The sequence below is a fragment of the Aotus nancymaae genome, unplaced genomic scaffold (assembly GCF_030222135.1).
Source record: "Aotus nancymaae isolate 86718 unplaced genomic scaffold, 86718_ANA_hifiasm-v0.15.2.pri h1tg000003l, whole genome shotgun sequence".
NCBI lineage: Eukaryota > Metazoa > Chordata > Mammalia > Primates > Aotidae > Aotus > Aotus nancymaae.
Window position 1 is genome coordinate 38,756,655 of NW_026988414.1, and position 19,676 is coordinate 38,776,330.

At 48.1% G+C, this 19,676-nt stretch overlaps 2 protein-coding genes and 1 non-coding gene across 7 annotated transcripts in view; 2 read left to right on the top strand and 1 right to left on the bottom strand.

Annotated features, from left to right (window-relative positions):
* The window catches only part of UBAP2 (ubiquitin associated protein 2), a 164,280-nt gene extending 145,111 nt beyond the window's left edge, over nt 1-19,169 (top strand). For 3 of the 4 annotated variants that reach the window (XM_021671541.2, XM_064380571.1, XM_064380569.1), the window contains 13 exons: nt 847-886; nt 2,819-2,957; nt 3,782-3,851; nt 8,048-8,243; nt 8,975-9,066; nt 9,384-9,431; nt 12,057-12,135; nt 12,339-12,544; nt 12,860-12,959; nt 13,045-13,155; nt 13,309-13,376; nt 13,464-13,655; nt 13,740-19,169. In XM_021671541.2, the coding sequence (XP_021527216.2) occupies nt 847-886; nt 2,819-2,957; nt 3,782-3,851; nt 8,048-8,243; nt 8,975-9,066; nt 9,384-9,431; nt 12,057-12,135; nt 12,339-12,544; nt 12,860-12,959; nt 13,045-13,155; nt 13,309-13,376; nt 13,464-13,655; nt 13,740-13,835 (1,437 nt within the window). In that variant the 3' untranslated portion in view covers nt 13,836-19,169. Of the gene's footprint in view, nt 1-846; nt 887-2,800; nt 2,958-3,781; nt 3,852-8,047; nt 8,244-8,974; nt 9,067-9,383; nt 9,432-12,056; nt 12,136-12,338; nt 12,545-12,859; nt 12,960-13,044; nt 13,156-13,308; nt 13,377-13,463; nt 13,656-13,739 lie in introns of all 4 variants that reach the window. The other variant, XM_064380566.1, reaches the window with a different exon arrangement.
* Nucleotides 2,096-2,176, top strand: LOC135277444 (small nucleolar RNA SNORD121A). The gene has a single exon (XR_010345040.1). It is a non-coding gene; the product is annotated as a small nucleolar RNA SNORD121A (small nucleolar RNA).
* The window catches only part of UBE2R2 (ubiquitin conjugating enzyme E2 R2), a 104,136-nt gene continuing 102,693 nt past the window's right edge, over nt 18,234-19,676 (bottom strand). For both annotated transcript variants that reach the window (XM_064380591.1, XM_064380583.1), the window contains one exon: nt 18,234-19,219. In XM_064380591.1, coding sequence (XP_064236661.1) covers nt 19,000-19,219 — 220 coding nt within the window. In that variant the 3' untranslated portion in view covers nt 18,234-18,999. The remainder of the gene's footprint in view (nt 19,220-19,676) is intronic.

The following is a 19,676-nucleotide window of genomic DNA, read 5'->3' on the forward strand; positions in this document are numbered from 1 at the left end:
GACACTGTTTGAGCCTTGTAGGTTCTGATGTTGATTGTTCCATGCCATATGTTCCCTGTTCATTCTGTGGAGGCAGAAGTCATTTTTGTAAGGATGCCTTTTTCATGTGTGTTAATTCCACTGAGATGCCTCATGGTTCACCCCAACCAGTTGGTTTCCATTTCTGCTCTTTTTGGGCCTTAACTCTCTCTTTACCTAACCCACTTAAGAAAAGCTGCCTTTCAAGAAAACATCTTTTTCTCTCAGAATCATTTTGCTAATGATGTAAAATGTGATGATTTTTGGTGTGCAAGTTATCTTTTGGCTGGGCATGGTGGCCCACGCCTGTAATCCCAACACTTTGGGAGGCCAAGGTGGGCAGATCACCTGAGGTCAGGAGTTCGAGACTAGTCTGGCCAACATGGTGAAACCCAGTTATCTTTTGAAAAAAAAAGGTTATTTGGGGCTGGGCATGGTAGCTCATGCCTGTAATCCCAGTGCTTTTGGAGGCCAAGGCAGGAGGATTGCTTGAGTCCAGGAGTTAGAGACCAGCCTGGTCAACATGGCAAAACCCCATCTCTACAAAATATACAAGAATTAGCCAGGCATATTGGGATGCACCTGTAGTCCCAGGTACTAGGCAGGCTTATGGAGAGGATCATCTGAACCTGGGAAGATGAAAAAAATTTTCTTTAAAAACATTTTTGCTCTTGCATGAGAGTTTGTTGTATTACCTCCCTTTTATTGAAAAAATAGAATAAAAGAGATCATTGTTTCTTAATTAAGCTATATGTTATAGAAAGTATAAAAAGCCACCTATGTAATGATTTCATTTTGTGAGTTTATGTTCTCTTCTGTTCCTTATAGAATGGACATGGTGGTGGTCGAAGCCAGCAGACACTAGACAGTAAGTAAAGCAGCAAGCTACTCTTGTCATGGCTGGTGCCAACCCAACAGAGGAAGATAGCTCACATGATGTGGAAAACACCAGTTGCTCAATGGCTAATTCTTTAAAAAGCAGCCCTTTTACCTTTATTGTTTTTTGGATCAGGTATTAGCTGGTGGTAGTATTAGAAATGTCATAGCCACAGCAAGAAGGAGGTGATGGTCTCATATTCTTCGCCCTAATTAGACTGCATCACAGGTGCAGCATACAGTATGCATTTGAAAGATGCCTGGGTCAAGCAGGATGGCTCATGCCCATAATCCCAGTGCTTTAGGAGGCCAAGCCAGGAGGATTACTTGAGACCAGGAATTCAGTACCAGCCTGAATAGTGATACCCTGTCTCAATAAATTAGAGATAATAAAAAATTAGCTGGTCATGGTAGCACACACATGTAGTCCTGGCTACTGAGGAGGCTGAGGCAGGAGGGTCACTTCAGCCCAGAGCTACAGTGAGCTGTGATCACACCACCATACTCCACCCTGGGTGACAGAGCGAGACCTCTGTCTTTTATAAACAAAAAACAGGTCTGGAGCGATGGCTCATGCCTATAATCCCCACGCTTGAGGAGTTTGAGACCAGCCTATGCAACATGGTGAGCCCTCATCTCTTCAAAAAATTAATTCAAAAAAATTAGCTGGGTATGGTAGCTCATACCTCATGGTTGGAGGTTTCGTTGGTTGTTCTGAGCTTGTTGGATGACAGAGGAACTTTTGATTCTAGCAGTGGTGGTGGCACATTTCTTTTGTCTAGGCATGGGTCGAGAACTAAAGTATCTGGGAAGCAGTGTACATTAACCTAGTTTTTCATTTCCTATACTACTCTCTTCTCCCGCACTTCCTTCTCCCCTTCCCTCCACACCCCGTTCTGTTGTTGTTGTTTGTTTGAGAGAAGCTTCCTGTGAAGCTGTTAGCATTGTAATCCAAGGCCCAAGGTGGTACCTTTTCGGGCCTTAGTTTTAGGTGAGGTATATCTGTGGTGTCTTTATATGGTTTCTCTAAGAACAGGGTTTATATATGGAATAGACTGCCAGTAAAAAGAAGGCCTCTGTAAGAACTCATGTAGGTGTAAGTTGACCCTTTTACTGCTTGTGTTTGTTTTTGACCTGCCCTTCCTTTAGAGACTCAAGTGCTTCTCATTTTAGAAGGGTCAGGGTTGCTCCTCTTTCCTAACTGGAAAAGACAATGATGTTTTATTTCCAAGCACATATCTGAGTTGTATGTGTGGACAGCACTGAAACTGAGTCTTTCTACAGCTAGGATTGAGTGTCTCCACGTCCTTTCTGAAGCCTAAGAAGCTCATTTATGTGCTTCGAGATTCATCTATTCAAGCACATACCAAGGAAATGCTCACTGTGCATTTGGAAGTAGGTGTTAGGTGTGTGTTCTTTCTGCAGATGTTAGGTGTCTGTGTTTCTCCACAACGTATGCATCAGCCCCCACTTCCTTACACTGGCTGTGAGCATTGGTAGAGTCAGCCTGACGTGGCGGAAGCACGTATAGGTGGTGTTGCCTGTCAGCTTATTACTCCCCTTCGCTGTGCTCTTTGAGGAGTTTGCCTCAATTATAATTCTACATGTTAGGGTCAGCACTTGTTTTTCTTCCTGGGTGCATCTACAGCTTAGGTTCCTTTAGGTGGAAAAGTATGTCCCCATATAGGATGGATTGGATTATAAAGGTGTCATTTCCTATTCTTTGCTGTGTCTTGAACAGCTGACTATGGTGTGCCCTTTGGTAGTAGTCTTTGACAGACAAAGGGCTATCTGGTGACATGTTTGGCATTTTCCTGGGGAATATAACTGACATGTCACAAGATATTGAGCATATTTTCAGATACTTAGGATTGGTTGTAGAAATAAACAGATCTGTTTCTTATAGCTGCTTCATCCGTTCCAGCTCCAAAGACAGCAGGCCCTCCCTCTGCCCTCCCATCTGGGAGCTCCCTGCCCAGTACCACCTCCTGTGCTGCACTTCTGCCATCCACATCCCAGCACACTGGCAACCTGACTGGCAGCCCTCTCTCTCAGCTTAGCAGGTATGGGGGAGATGTGGGCCCAGGATGAGAAGTACCTCAGGGCAGAGTCCTGGAGCTCCTGTAGAAGGTTGCTCCCGTGAAGAGAACACACTGTTGTCTCTGACATGATGTCCTGGGCTTTTGCATTATGACTCTAGCTTAGGTTTTGGCTAGGTTGTGCCTTAAAACCACCAGATGTGGAAACCTTGCCTGCTTGTACCGCCTCTGCTGGCACAGAGCACTGGGTCCCCTGGGCGTAGGGTGAGGCCACCTGTCTTCACCTTCCAGAGGGTGCCTGAGCCTAGCTTCTCTGGGCATTCTACTGAGGTGGAATGAGAATGATGGATTTCTGAGCAGGTGTCTGACTTGAACTTTCCATAGCTGAAGAAACGATGTTACTAGAGCAAGGTGTAGGAAAATGGGTGACTTTGCTACCTGTGTCTTCTGGGGAGCCTTCTCCTTTATCCCCCATTAGCCAGGAGCAAAAATGGATTTGAGGGGAATTTCACCTCTGACTCTGGCATGTGGGGTTGAACACAGGAACCTTCATCCCTCATTCACTAATGTAATGGGGATGTCAAGGATGGGCATGTTCTTAGTGCAGCTGTTTTCAGTTTTTGCATCTGAGGAACAAATGGATGTTGTTGACAGAAGCATGGCAAGTCCATTATGTTTGGACCCCATCACTGGGTTCTATGAGGATAAGGAACAAGGATGGGTCTGAAGCTGGGCCTTCACTAGGGACTAGGGACAAATTCGAATCTAGCTAACTGAGCCATGTGGGCCTTGTTCTTTTGGAATCACTTATTCAGGTGGACATAATGGCACTCTGTTTTATCTTCTAGTTCACTCTCCAGCCACCAGAGCAGCCTCTCCTCTGCACATACAGCCCTCTCCTCGAGCACGTCACACACGGTAAGTGGCCATGTGGCTTCCTCCTCATCCGCAGTGCTTAGGGAACCTGGGGCTTAGTCATATGCAGCTGGGGCTTCAGTCTGATTTTTAGTATCTGATAATCTAGAGTTGCTTGGCTGAAATGTCTTGATGGCATGATCAGGTTCGAGCTTCTGATTTTCCTGGGCACCATCTGGGAACATCTTGCTTTCTAAGTTTGTAGCACCTGGGAAGAATCGTTGCTCCAGACCTGATCTGTCATTGGCAGGACTGTCAGGTGGTGACCTGACTCCCAGGAATTTGCTGTTTGATCTTTCCTTGTGCCTTCTTTCTTGAATCGGAGGCAGAGACTGTGAGAAGGTCAGCATTGGAGAAAAGGGAGTCTAGAGGGTAGAGGGCATAAGTGGAAGCAAATGTGCACTGGCAAAAAGCCAGGCAGGAGGGCCGGTGTGGGTGCACCAGCCGGGAAGTGTCCTCGTATGCCAAAGAACAGCCCTAGATTATGGTTACTGAGGTGTGGCTCAGTGGGTTGTGGAGGTGTGAGCATGGTTTTAAGTAGTAGGGATCAGCCAGGTTGTAGTGAGTTGCAGAGTGAATGGTAGTGCGATGGAGAGGAGGAGGTAGATTGTAGAGGGTGCACAATGGAAACTTAGGAGAGGCTGGAGCCTCTATTGGGAGGATAGAAAGACACCTGGATTAACAAGATATCCATGCTCCTGGACAACAGGAGGCGTTGGGTGAGGTTGGAGTAGGCAGGTCCACAGGCTGGGAGGAAGGATTAGGGTGCAGACAAATGAGGAGGCAGGAAACTGGTGAACTTGGTGTCCTCTGAAGAAGGCAGCAGCTCACTAATAGAGTGAGGTGGTAGAAATGAGAGATTTTGTCCTTTCCTCAGGATCTGCCTAATGCTGTGGTTTTCAAACTCTAACGTTCCAAGTCAAATCTTACACAGAATCTTTTGTCATAAAACACACAAAGTGCCACTTTCAAAGTAGAGCACAGTGTGGACACTTCTGTCTGTCCCCCTGCCCTCTGTGGCTCATGGGAGCCGTGAGCTGGCCTCAGCAGCAGCACCGTGGAGCTGCCCTGTGTGTCTGTGCCTCTGCTGCCCGGGAGCCTGGTGTTCCTGCACTCTCTGTCTCTGCAAAAAAAAAAAACCAGATGATATATTCCAACCTACCACAGCCAGAATTGTCTCATCCAGTGGGTCCCATACTTTGTCAATGTGACAGAATTGCGACATTGCTAATACAGTTGCCCCTCCATATATGCAGGGGATTCGTCCCAGAATCCCTGCGCACACCAAAATCTACACATGCTCAAGTCCCACAGTTGCCCCTGCAGAACCCACTTACAGGAAAAGTCAGCCTTCCAAATATGTGTGTTTTCAAATTATGCATGCCTGCATCGGGTTGAAAAAGAAATCTGCCTATTAAGTAGACCCACACATTTCAAACCTGTGTTGTTCAGGGGTCAACTGTATGTTTATAATATTTCATCTTAAAAGTTATAGAAAGATAGACACTGAAAAGTTTTTCTGTCTCTCACCTTTATATTTTCTCAATCCTTTAGACAATTTTTCTTCTAATAAAAATAAAAAAACGCAATGCATACACAGTCATTTTCCCATTATCATCTGCCCTTTTCTTTTTTTCTTGTTACATAAATGAGAGCATTTTATGTACAGTGCCCTTCAACTTTTTTTCCCCACTCAGTAATGTATCTTGATATTTCCATGTTGAAATATAAGGGTTTTTGGTTTTTTTCTTCACAGTTCTGCTTTATGACGTGATTGAAGGTTATTTAGGCAGCCCTTCATTTCGGGTCGTTTTCAGTCTTGATGCCATAGAGAATATTGCATTTGATAACCTTGTACATATGTCGTTTCATGTGTATATCTGTATGTAGCAGGTCAGTCCAGGATACGGAACAGCGAGGCATTCGTGATTTTATACACATTTCCAGATTGCCCTGCATAGTGATCCAACCCTGTTTACCTCCCACTGGCAGTGAATGAAATGTCCTATTACTTCACTGCTTCCTCAAAATGGTATTATTAAATACTTGTATTTTCTTAATATGTTAGCAGAAAAATGGCCTGTCAATCTAATTTTTAATTTAATGAGGTTCTATATCCTTTTTAAAAATATATTTGCAAAACATTTGATTTCCTTGATGTGAGCTATTTATTTTTATTTTACTTATTTATTTTTTTTTGAGTTGGAATTTTACTCTTTTTGCCCAGGCTGGAGTGCAATGGTACAATCTCGACTAACTGCAACCTCCGCCTCCTGAGTTCAAGTGATTCTCCTGCCTCAGCCTCCCTAGTAGCTAGGATTACAGGCACATGCCACCACGCCCAACTAATTTTTTATTTTAATAGAGACAAGGTTTCACCATGTTGACCAGGCTGGTTTTGAACTCCTGACCTCAGGTGATCCACCTGCCTTGGCCTCCCAAAGTGTTGGGATTACAGGCGTGAGCCACTGCACCCAGCCTGTATGCTCTTTATATTCTTGGTTCCTTTTTTTGTCAGGTCTTTGGTCTCTATTTCTAGAAACTCTATATTGGGGAGCCCATTGTGATGGGAGGTACAGGTATTTTTCCCCTAAGTTTGCTGTTCATTATTTTTCACATGGACCTGTCTTTTCTTCCATTTTTCTCATAGTTAGATCTTTACCACTCTCCATCAATACCTAAAGGAAATCTCAGCGTCTTCTCCTGCCTTTGCTTCTCTGGGCCCGTCCTGGCAGTTGACTGCATAGGCCCCATTGGATGGACTAAGTGAGGCCTTTAAAATTGGTGTTGACCTTGTAATCTAGCAGGTTGATGTCCTCCCAGTTCTGGAAGATCAGGGCCAGAGACAGGAACCCTGTCAGGCAGCTGAGGGAGACGAGACTTGCCAGATGACTCTTGTCCTTTTAGCAAGTCAGGACCTAGTTCCCTAGTGAGCATCTCTTAGCAATGGGGAATGTTCATTTTTAATTCCGAGATTAAAAGGTTGTATATATCCAAGTACACTTAAGAGCACTGGTCAGAGCTGTTCAAGATTTCTGTGGCAGATGGTGGGGAGTCTGGCTCCTTTGCAAGGACCTAGATGGCGGATAGGCCAGTGCATCCTTTGCCCTGCTCCTGGTGGGGCTCTCTCCAGCCTGGTCCTGCCCATCTGTGCTGAAGGAACAAGACCCCTGGAGCCCGAGGAAACCATGTTTTTGGCTGTCTTCACCTTGTTGAATCTTTTCTGGGTATTAGCTCCTTAAAGCCCCGGTGAGTAGTGAGCTGTGGGCGTGAGATGGCATGGAGAATTAGTCTGTGGAGGCAGTGTGGCTCCTTTTCTTGGGCCCTTCCTGTTCTTTGGCTTTTCCTCTAGGAGTTTATATGCTGCTTTCTATGCCCTCGTTTGGAGATTGGTCTCGCTCTTACAGAGCTTATTCCTCCCTTTTTTCGAGACTGGCTTTGCCCACCTAGGTGTACCTCTCCTACCTACCAGCTCAGTGCTTTAAGTTGTCCATAGGGCCCTGTTGCTAGGGTTGGGCAGCTGGTCAGGGCTTCTGAAACGTGGGGCTTCCGCTGGGTTTCACTCTTTTTTCTTAGGGTTACCTTGTCAAGCAGGCATAGTGGCAGGCCATGTCCTTTTAGGTGGGCCCTGGTGAGGTGTTGGTGGACTGACTGAAAGGTGTCACCAGGTTTTGGAGCAGAGGCCTCTCTCAGCCTTCTGTGGTTTCCAGACCACAGTGGCTGACAATTCCGGTAGAAGGGAATGTCCAGAAGATTGAGACTTGTGCTGGGCTTCGTGTAGCCTCTGCTTGCCTCTTCTTAGACTGTTTGCTTTGCTTTGAGGTAGGTACTCGTCCCATATTCAGGTAGTCTAGTCTGTGTTCATTTAAGATGTGAAGTTATCTTGGGGTTTCTATGCCCTCGTTTTGGATGCCAAAGCATGAGCAACTTGAAGGGTTTTTAAAGAGAGTTGTGGTCATTAGAGCTCAACGTTAATAGTCTTGATGTTCGGTTTATGTGTTGTATCCTGATGGCTGGAACCAGCTGTGAGGGGCTGCAGTAAGCACTGAGCACAGAGCCTCTCACCTTAAGGGTGCCTGGGTGGCTGTGTCATCACCTGCTTGTTCAGCCTTGAGACTGTGGGCCCAAGTGCCAGGCCAGGATCTCCCAGCACCCTCCTCTGCCTCCAGATCCATGTGTCCTGGCTTTTCTTTTGCTAGCATGCCAGTGTGGAGAACGCCCCTTCCCTCCAGTCCTCAGCCACCTTCTCCATGGCAGCGACCTCCACCTCGAGTTCTGCATCCTCAGGCACTAGCCTGTCCAGTAGCATGCACACCGCGAACAGCCTCTGCCTGGGTGGGACCCCCACGAGTGCGTCCAGCAGCAGTACCAGGGCTGTGCCTTTGGTGACCTCAGGTATGTGCTCCAGAGGCCTTTCCTGCCCACCCCTGAGCCCTCAAAGGTACCTGCTTGGCTTCTGAGGAAGGCAGTGCAGGCATCAGGAGAGTCTGAGGGGCAGGCCCGCCAGGTGTGCTGTGTGTTCCATTGACCTTGAGGCCTGATCTCCCCATCCCTGATGCAGATGGATTCTCTCTGGCAGCATTCCTGGCCACTATGTACTTCAAGCTTTCCAGTCTTTCCTCTGTTCATTAGTTGACATTGTGACTTCGAGGGGTCAGGGATGACTTGTTGTGGGCTCCTCCGGGCCAGTCTTTGTGACTGACTGCAGACCTAGGGTGTCTGTAGGCCCAGCAGACTGTGATTTGATGGTCGCTGCTAAAACCCACTTCGAACTCAGTCTGTCCCTCTTCTGGCATTGCATGGAGGAGTGCCTTGCCCTCTTTGGAGGAGGCAGATTGCTTTTTGTGTCTGTTTTCTCAGTGCAGTGGGACCTGAGGGATTGGGGGAAAGGGGCTGCTTTTGTCTGGACTCAGAACCCTCTGACATTGAAAGAGCCTCAGTGTGGTGGCTGGGCTTTGTCTCCCCTTCACTGCTTCATAGCGTGACCCTCTGCTTCATTCGGCCACTGCCCTTCTTTGGACCCATCTCGGGTAGCTCAGTGACTGTGCCTTCTCCTGAAGCAGCTGAGGACTCTCACTCTTTGTGGTGACCACTTCCCTCCATTTGATTGTTTTCCCACTGTACAGGCAAAGCACCCCCAAATTTGCCCCAAGGGGTGCCTCCCCTGCTGCACAACCAGTACCTCGTGGGTCCCGGAGGACTGCTTCCTGCCTACCCGGTGAGTGCATGGTGGGACTTCTGGCCTGCCCCAGCTCCCCTGGCCTCAGGGGCTGGTACCTGGTGGGACCCTGGTGTGGAGCCCAGGTTGCCCACTTCGAGCTGCCCTTCCATCCCTGAGCCCCCCATCTCTGCCTCTCTGAGCCCTGGTGGTCTTCTTCCATCTAGATTCTGTCAAAGCAGGCTCTGTTGCCATAGCTGATCCAGATCCCATTCCCGGGTGTGTTACACCTCCCGACCTTGTTTTGATTCCTAGATTGACCTGCCTCCCAGGGGTGATATGTGGTTCCTAAAATACCCTTTCTGGTTCTCACACAGATCTATGGCTATGATGAGCTCCAGATGCTGCAGTCACGGCTGCCAGTGGTGAGTGGGGTGTGGACTGGTCAGAGCACAGGGTTCAGAATCTTGTACATGTCCCTCCTCTTGTGGTCTTGGCTGGCACCCGGTCTGGCCCTTAGGATCCTCTGCCTGAGGAACCCCTCAGCACCACTACTGAGAACGCTGTTTTCTTCTGGCGTTTGTGCCAGGCATAGCTTTGGCACATGAGTGTACAGTGCTCATCCGTGGGAAACATGAAGGCCTTCTGGCCCTGGGGCCCTGGGAGGCTATGCCCGCTGCTAAATGTTGGTCCTTATCTTCCCTCCTCCATCTTGTTTTCTCTCTCTCTCTTTTTTAAGAAAAGTCATATGACACAAGACATGGAGGTTGTTTAGTTGGCCCTGGAGTTTTATAATGTTTTTCTCTTCCTCAGAGTACCTTATAGTATCTTTGGTCTGAGGTGGCCAGTGACTGCTTTTCTGCCACCAGCTGAATGAGTGGCTTGAGCTGATGGTCTTTTAGGTTTTCTCTGGGTCTGGTCTAGATTTGTGAGAATGCCTGCCCTGGGACGTCCCTGGTGGTTGCAGCCTTACTCGGAGGCCAGGGTTGCCTCTTTATTCTGACCATTGGTGCTACAATGTGATGTGGGCCTTTCCTGGATAGCCACATGAACAGAACTGTGAGGACAGAGGGAAATAGGCCTGCTCCTTGCCTTGCCTGTGGGCAGGACTTCAGCCTGGGAGTCACTCTCTTCTTGCTCTGCCATTTCCCAGGGCACTTGTCAGAGAATTGCAAGCAATTGGGACAGCCGTGTCCACCTCTGCTGGATAGTCTTTCCTGTTCCTAAAGGAAGAGGTTTTCTCCCTTGTGCGGCTCCACCTTCTCATTCTCTTCCCCGTTGATGTTGGCCCTTCCCTGCCAGACCACAAAGAGCTGACAGTGCCGCTCTTGTTTCAGAAGAGTAGCCCTTTCCACCTGCTGGCCGTATTTCCAGAAGCAGAGGCCCAGCCTGGGAGCTGAGCAGCTTCTCCCAGCTGTGCAAACCAGCCATGCCTTCAATCTGTGGTGGGCCAAAGGCCCAGAGTGTGGGAGGCGGTGCTGAGCCCCGGGATTCATCTGCTTCAGGGGCTCTCTGTGGTCTCCACACTTATTCACAGCACTCCTTTGGCTTTTCTTAGTGCCTTAGAGAAAACACCCTCTGGAGCCCACCTTTTGAGATATGTTGCTCTTTTTTTTTTTTTAAGACATAGTCTTGCTGTGTCGCCAGGCGCCAGGCTGGAGTGCAGTGGTGTGATCTCGGCTCACTGCAACCTCTGTCTCGCGGGTTCAAGCCAATTCTCCTGCCTCAGCCTCCCAAGTAGCTGGGACTACAGGCGCACACCAGCACAGCCCAACTAATTTTTGTATTTTTAGTAGAGACGGGGTTTCACCATGTTGGCCAGGATGGTCTCGATCTCTTGACCTCGTGATCCACCCACCTCGGCCTCCCAAAGTGCTGGGATTATAGGTGTGAGCCACCGTGCCCTGCTGATATGTTGCTCTTTCTATCCCTCGGGTTGTTTGTTAACCTCTGCCGCTTGTGAGCCTAGTTCCAGCATGGAGATTTCTCATGGTTTGTGAAAGGGCTCCCTCTTCTGGGCTTTCTCCTGTGCCTTCCCAACTCTGCCTCCCCCAGGGGTTCTAGGCTGCTGTGGGTTTCTGGGAGGTTTCCTGGAGGGTGTGAGTGCCATTCCAGCCAGGACGGCTCTTCTCTGGCTGTGATCGGGCACAACCCAAGGGCTTTCCCTTTCCTCAGGGACCAGGTGTGTCTAGGAGTGTGAGGCCCTGAATGGTGAGGGTCAGGTCAGGCCTCCCCTCCTCCACACAGCTCCATGGTGTTTTGCCATCTCTGTCTCCGCACTGTGTTGTATCTGCCATACTTCCCCCAAGTCCTAGGCCAGGGGTGTCTGTCTAATCTTTTGCTTCCCTGGGCCATACTGGAAGTAGAATTGTCTTGGGCCACACATAAAATACACGAACACTAACTATAACTGATGAACTTAAAAAAAAAATTGCAAACACATTTCATAATGTTTTAAGAAAGGTTACGAATTTGTGTTGGGCCGGATTCAAAGCTGTCACGGGCTGTGAGTTAGACAAGCTTGTCCCAGGCCATGTCAGTGTTTTGAGGGCAGAGTAGGTGGTGACAGGCCAGTTCCGGGCTTCGCCTGAGGTCCTGCTTATTCCTGTGCCTACCTGGCACTGCCCCCTGTCTCCTCTGAAACCTTTCAGGCCCCTGCACTTCTGTTGCCTCCTTTTTTGGGTCTGCTCTGTTTAGTCAGCTTTCCTAGCTGCTCTGTAGTCTCTCACACAGAAAAGCCAGCGAGGTTGGTTCAGCCTGAAGCACTCACACAAGCATCTGCCTGTGGTGTCAAATGGATGTGTGAAACTTCGTCTCCAGGGCTCTGCCTGGTGAAACTGCAGGGTTGGCCAGTCTGTGTGCTCATGCATTAGGCAGGCCACCTAGTTGCCTACGGGCACCATTTACTTGCCGTTCTCTGAGACTGCTGGCTTTCAGTTGTACAGTCCATTTCAGGAGTGCGGTGTCACCTAGACTTTTGTGTGCTGGTTCTGCTCTTCTGGGAGTTGGGCAAGGCCAGTTGCTGATCAGGCCTCCCTGGTCTTTCCTAGGACTACTATGGAATTCCCTTTGCTGCACCCACAGCGCTTGCTAGCCGAGATGGGAGCCTAGCTAATAATCCATATCCAGGTGAGTTTGCTCAGTGGATGAGGAGTGCGCTGGCCTAGCGTGAACTCCAGGAGCTGGGAAGCAGCGGCAGTAGCAGGGCTGAGAGAGGCCTCTTGGTGGCCTGTGCTGAGCTGGCAGCCAGAACTGTTCCTGTTCGCAGGAGCCAGGCTTGCCTGTCTCTGGTTGGAGGAAGGGCAGTGGCTGGAGTCAGTGCTCTCTCCTAGGTGATGTCACAAAGTTTGGCCGTGGGGACTCTGCATCCCCTGCACCCCCTACCACACCAGCTCAGCCACAGCAGAGCCAGTCACAGACCCACCACACAGCCCAACAGCCCTTCCTGAACCCTGCGCTGCCACCTGGCTATAGCTACACTGGCCTTCCCTACTACACAGGCGTGCCCAGTGCCTTCCAGTATGGCCCCACCATGTTTGTGAGTATTTCAGCAGGTGTGACTGTGTATCCTGGCTTTGGGTTGCTGGCAGGTGGAAACCTGGGACCTGTCTTCCATCAGGGAGGGAGGGTCATGATTCCACTCAGTCTTATCTGGCCTTCAGGACTTGTTCATGCTGGTAACAAGGTCACTTTCCTCTGCTGTGTTTAGATCCAGCATGTGTTGCACTAATGAAAACACAGGTCCCTTGTGGTTGTGGGTATGTCACCTGCTGCCTTAGGCTCTGGCAGGGGTACCAGACCAGTTTCAGCTTGCGTGTTCCTACACTAATACCTCATCTGCTTGCCCTCCCAGGTCCCTCCAGCCTCAGCCAAGCAGCATGGGGTGAACCTCAGTGCCCCAACACCTCCTTTCCAGCAGGCCAGTGGTTATGGCCAGCATGGCTACAGTACAGGTGAGGGGTGCTTCCCAGACAGACAGACATGGGGTTAGACAGGCTTGCCTGGCTCACACATTCCTCTTGTACCCTGCCACTCTAGGTTATGATGACTTGACCCAAGGGACAGCAGCAGGAGACTACACCAAAGGTGGCTATGGTGGACCATCATCACAGGCACCAAACAAGTCTGCAGGTTCTGGACCTGGCAAAGGTAGTGTTTACCTCTTCTTTCCAGGATAAGGCCTGGAGTGGCAGGCTCCTGCCTGATCCCCTCTCAGGCAGGGCAACCCCCGAGTGCCCCTGGAGGTTGGGGAGCCTGGAGCTGGGACCAACTGCTGTGGGGAACAACTGCTTTTCCTCCTAGGAGTATCGGTGTCTTCAAGCACCACCGGTCTACCTGATATGACTGGTTCTGTCTACAATAAGACCCAGGTGAGGGACAAAGGTGGGTTGAGTGTATAGGTTTTTGGGAGTTTATAGCCCAACCTGACCTTCACTATTGTCTTCTTTGCCCTGCAGACTTTTGACAAGCAGGGATTTCATGCAGGAACCCCTCCACCTTTCAGCCTGCCCTCTGCCTTGGGTTCCACTGGGCCCCTGGCCCCTGGAGCGGCCCCTGGCTATGCGCCCCCACCATTCCTGCACATCTTACCAGCCCACCAGCAGCCCCACTCACAGCTGCTGCACCATCACCTTCCGCAGGATGCCCAGGTGAGCACAGTGATGGAGGCAGCCACCCTGCTCTGGGCCAGGGGTTCTGTTCCAGCCTTGACAGCCTTCCCTTCTCTTCCTCAGAGTGGCTCGGGTCAGCGCAGCCAGCCCAGTTCCCTGCAGCCCAAGTCTCAAGCCTCCAAACCCGCCTACGGCAACTCTCCATACTGGACAAACTAAACCCGAAGAGAGGGGTGGGCTGGGGCAAGGCTTACCCTGGGCAGGAGAGAACACATGAGCACATATATGGGAGCCCAGTGCCCTTTCCTAGAATTCCCAAGACTAACTGTGTCAGCCGTGCCTCTGTGGGGAGCCTGCCTCCCAGACTGGCTATTGTATGTAATGTATTTATGTATGTATTTGTAAATGTGATAGAAGTCTAGGGGAGTGGGGGGGATGGCTGCAGATGTTAGCCAGGTCTGCACTCCCCATTCAAGCCCCTTTTCTGCTGTAGCAAAATAAGCCTCTCCACCCCATCTGCCTTCAGGCCTTCTTCATAGCTGCCGCTGCCCAGTGGGCCATTAGGGGCAATCTCTGGAAAGCTGGTTCAAGGCCATTTGGGTATAGGGGTCAGGTACCAATGAAGAATCACGACTTGTCTCACTCCTTTGGAAACTATTATTTTAGTTTTCTTTCCTGTGTAATTACTTCATACCTCTATTTCTGAGAAACTGTTCCTTTTGTCATCTGTCATGGTCCCCTTCCGCCAAATCTTGGGAATAGTAGTGATATCCCTCCACCCAACACAAATATGGGCACCTGTTTTTCTTCATATAGAACAGGGGCTTCTGGTCTGGTCATATCCCTAGAGACTTACTAGAGACTAGCTGACCATTTAAAAAATAATAATCATCTGAGTTGTTCAGCCATTCAGCTCCCCTTTAAAAATCAAAGATATATCCAAGCAACGCATCTCTCTTCCAGTTGTCTTGAACCAGGTGGGCAGCTGTTTCCGAGGTTTTCTCTTGCCCAATCCCCACCTAATAAAGTTCTGAGAGCATGCACAGTCTCTGTGTGGTGTGACTAAAGGGAAGCTCAGGGCAGAGGCCTTGGACTTCACAGGGCTAAAGGAGACATGGTCACAGTCTTCTGACGTAGGCTATAAATGCTTGAATTGGTTTTCCTTTTTACTGGACCCTCTTGGCCCAAATGACAATGGCTGTAAGGACAGCTAAACCTCCTCACAGCGCCCAGGCCATGTTGATCAAAGTTAACCTGGCTTTTTTAAAAATCGCCTTAAGAGACTTAGGGATAGGGCAGTATCCCACAGAACCCTGTCAAGAGGAACACCAGGGCAGAGTAATTTCTTTTCCAAACCTCAGGAGACTTTTACAATCTGAAGCAAAGCCAAGTACGGAGAGCAGGGTTCTAGACCCTAAGGGAGAGTAAGTAAGTATGAACAGGTATACCTGTCTTTTGCTTTTCATCAACTGAACATAATCATCTTGACTGGCAGTCAAAAGCTGTGGTAGAACATGTGACTAGTGAGTTTTGGGGTGTCATGAGGTAGGCTGGTGGATCCCGGGCTACATATCTATCTGCTCCAGAAAGGCCCAACCAACCATTCATCTTGGGTCAGGCCAGAACCAGGGAGTAGCCAAAAGCCATAGGAAAGAGGCATATCTCCTCTTGGCCATCCACAACTGTGCTTCAACCTGGCAGGCAGGCAGCTCAGGGTCTGGAAGTGTGCCCAAGGTGCTGTCGCCTCTCTTTTCAGTCCTAAATCACTGCTTCAGACCAGGTTAAATAAGGAAATAAAATGGCTAGTCAGGTCATTGTGTCAGAACCAGACTGCGGTCAAAATCTATGTTTTCTGTGTTTGGCCTCTACAATTGAGAAGCAATTGTCCTGTTGTGATGGGACCGATACTCCTATTAACCCACAGCTTAGGCTCTTAACTAGATAAGAGGCAAGTGTCTACAACTAAAATTAGTCAGGACTTTTATTAAACAAGGTGATCTACCTGATCCTTGCTATTAGCAGCAGGAAATTAGGAAAACAGACGACAGTGAAAATGTTTGCCTAAGGAAAGCAGCGGAGCGTCCCTCAGTCCCTCACTGACTACTCCTATTGACTCCTGTTTTCAGAATCAAGTTTAACAAATGGCCGTATCTGTAAGGAGCTTGGAAGGATTGGGGATACACCAGGGAGGTGAGTTAGAAAGGCAGATTCCCCAGTTTTGGTTTTTGTCTAATTTTTCAGCTGGACCTGAAGGTTAACAATGAGACCACCTTTTCGTTTTCTTTAACATAAGGTAAAAAAAAGAAGAGGGTCATCTCATGGGGAAGTAGCAATACAGGTATTTTATTTCACATTTTATTAGTAGACATGGGCAGAAAAAGACAAAATAAACCACTAAAGGGGAAGTCAACACAAAATGCATCAGATAATCTTTTCTCATAAGTTAAACTGAAGAAAAACATCTACAATTTCAGCTAAAACTATTAAAGTCAGGTGTGTCCTGCTGGTTTCAGAATAGTTGAAAATTGCATCTCTGAATCCTTTTAGTTGTAAATGTAAACCTTGTTTATATCAGGATGGGAGGGGTGGAGAGCTGCACATTTCCCCTTCCAATCAGTCTCTTCACTATATGTGCCCCAAACGTAAGGAAACCAGCAAGTAAGACGCAAATTGCCAGGGCAAGGGAAAGAAGGTTTTACAAAAAAGTCTGACTAACAGAAAAGAACTCTGGAATGATAAGGAGAAGAGGGGAAGACTGAAACAGCAACAAGATATATGTTCTCCACCCAGCCTCAAAGTACACAGAACTGAAGAGCATCCAGTGAGGCCTCAATTAGAATTAAAAGAAATCTAAAAATGCAGGATTTTGAGTTTATGTCACACCAAATAATAAGTACAACTGTATGCACATGGTTCCAGGTTGAGCCTGAGACCTCGACTCCCAAAAAGAAAAAAATTACAAACTCAATTGTTTTTCCACAGGATGTGTTCTCAGGGACAGCTCTGGAACTAGCCTCTGGGTTTTGTTAAGTCAGTCTAAAATATCAGAATGTCTTACTAGAACTGATTGTACTCATCAGAGGCAAACCCGGCCCTTGATAGTAACACCCCAAAGGGCTGAGAGGTACAACCTCCACTTGGCGCTCTGGCTCCCTGAGTCAATGTGTAACAGAGGCCAATAGGGCCTGATGGAACAGAGCTGTGCAGCAGAGCACCTCCCACAATGCCAGGGTGCCGGGCCTGCCCTGTGAGTGAGATGCTTTAGCAGTAAGGGGAATGAAAGACTTAATTTTGGGGCTCCAAGACAGCAAGACGAAGCTACTGGCTGTAAACTTGCATGGAGGTCTTGGGGGCAGTTTTGGGGAGACAAATCAGCACTGTAAGAGGCTTTGGATCCAGAAGATTTGCAAGTTAACCTGGAAGCATTACTTAAGTATGAGGAGTAAAAAGGTAGTTCCAACATCTGTCAGAGTTTGTAATCAGGCAACTTGACAACATATTACAAAGCTGCTTTGTTCCATGGATCTGACTGGAATCACTAGATTTTGGGCACAAATAGCAGCCCTGGACCTATGGAGATCACAGATTCTGGGACCAGGCTCAGTGACCCATAAGAGTCTGCATGTTAAAGATTCCTATTTCATACCAGACCAAACTTCAGAGGTCAGGAAGGGCTGCTAGGAAGAAGCCATGTGTTTGGAAGTTTGAAGAGTGAAAACCCTGAGATCAGAACGGAAGGAGGAGCTAAGGAAGTAAGCGCCACCTACTCTGGCCATCCTAAGATTCCCTCTTACCCCTGTCCCTAATCTGCCCTTTGGTTCTGAGTTGCGAGCCGAAGGAGGAGTTAACACTAGTGCCCAGGGGTCTGAAGTAGGACTACAGTCAGTCCTTGCTACATTTTCCTTCTGAAATCTGATTTTACATTATAGCGGTTTCCTCCAAATAATGCCCTCCTATGATCTGGCGCACCCCCATAACAACCAAAAATCACCTTCAAGTTCTGAAGTCCCTCGATGGTGAAGGCTGCTGGATCTCAATATTGATTGAAGCAACACGACTGAAATCTGGAAAATCAAAGCTGCAGCGAGTGCATCACAGGAATATCTAGCCTTACCTGTCCTAAAAACTGCCTGCAGTCAACTCCCTCAGCCACAAGACATGATCCCAAGGGGAGCTCTCTGCACAAGTTCTGCTTGCGCTCCACAGCCCAAGTATGTTGAAAGGAGAAAAAAGTCCAGCTCGCATCCAATGAAGACAGCGGGAACTGGCAACTTGTCTCACACACATCCATGATTTTCACTACCAATTAGTATAAGCAGCTCGATGAAAACCGAAAGCTTAACACATGCACCTAGGATTAATACTGAGTAATTAAAAGTGGCTCCTTAAAAAACAAAACGACATGGTAAGAGTGTATTTCTGATGGGAAGGTCATGCTAAATATAAAACAGATGTTTCCTCTCCCAATGGTGGCCACCAGTAGCATCAACCAAACAGCATAGTGATTTTTAACTCTTTGTTCCCATCATCACTAAGTCCACCCCCACACACTCATCCCAACTTCCCCCACTCCCTGAGGGGAAAGTAACAACCCTGCAATAAATAGCAACCAAGTGCTCAGTTCTATGTAAAGTATGAATATTTATTTCAGGCTTTCCATCCCAATCGATTTCAAAAAACAAAGTCTGATTTCTCTCCTCAGAGTAGCTGAGGCCTCCATGTTTTAGGATGATTTCATGGAGATTGGAGGAGCACATTTCATCAGGCTTAGCACAAAGTCCCTGACACCCACCATATCCCAGCCTTAGGAAGGGAAAGAAACAAAACTCACCACCATGGGGCTGAATGAATGCGCACACACTAATGTAAATGAGCAGCTAAACCTTGGCAAATTTGCTTTTTTTTTTTTTAAGTTTGTTTTGTGGGGTTTTTTTTCATTTTCTTTTGCTACCCAGTATATGCAGCACTTGTGAACTCCCAACAGGTTCCCAGCTTTAAACACATTAAACATCTTGAAAGACTATTTAATTCTTCAAGAATCTAAAAACAGACCAAGCGTGTTTTGCTGTGAACACTCTGTAGAGACGAAGTGAGGCGGGAGTTTGGGTTGATGTTTTTTTAAAAAAAGAACCAATACAGTGATGATGGAAGGGTAAAGAATGCAAGAATTCAGACATTCTGTGGAGGGTTACTCTCTCTCTCCGTTAAAGGTCCATAAAAAGGAGCAAACTGAGATCCATAAGGGGAGTCAGCAGGAGCTGTGTGTTTGTTTCCCCACCCGCTGTGAATAGGTTTTTGCTGAGGGGCCATGGCCAGGTCCCTACTTGCTCCCCTCCCTTTGGCCTGAGACGGCAGGGCAGTACAGGGGCACTGAAGGAGCACGTCACGACTCCTCATTCCCAGAATCATCATCATCGTAACAGTCGGCATCTTCCTCCTCCTCATCTTCATCATCAATGTCGTCATCATACAAGTCGTCGTAAAGCAAATCTGAGCTGTTGTCATTGGAAGGCACTTTAGTTTTGATGCAGTATTCCGCCAGGGTTGTGGGGACCTTCACTCCATCCTTTTCTGCTTCAGCCTTAGTGGCTGAAACTTGTTTCCTGGAGGGAGGGGGACAGAAATGGTTTATGGTAAGTCACTGTTTTGAGACAGATTTATAATTGGCCTTAAATAATCATTACTTATGACTCAGATTTCCAAACTTCAGTACCTGCCTGAAAGCATATGACAGATACCCTGTACTATGTAAACTCTGACCTTTTAGGGGGGAAATACACTTGTTATGTCAAGGGAGTTTAAAGCAATGGATCAGTTATAGCCAGAATCACCTCTGAGTCGCCTCACCACCAAACTCATTATGTGCCCCCAACAATTCTATTCACTTATAGTAAAATTCAAATACCTTATGCCAGATTCCAAAGTCTTAGACGACCCACTCTTTTATTCTTTCTTTCTTTGAGACAGAGTCTTGCTCTGTCACCCACACTGGAGTGCAGAGGCACAGTCTTGGCTCACTGCAACCTCCACCTCCCAGGTTCAAACAATTCTGCCTCAGCC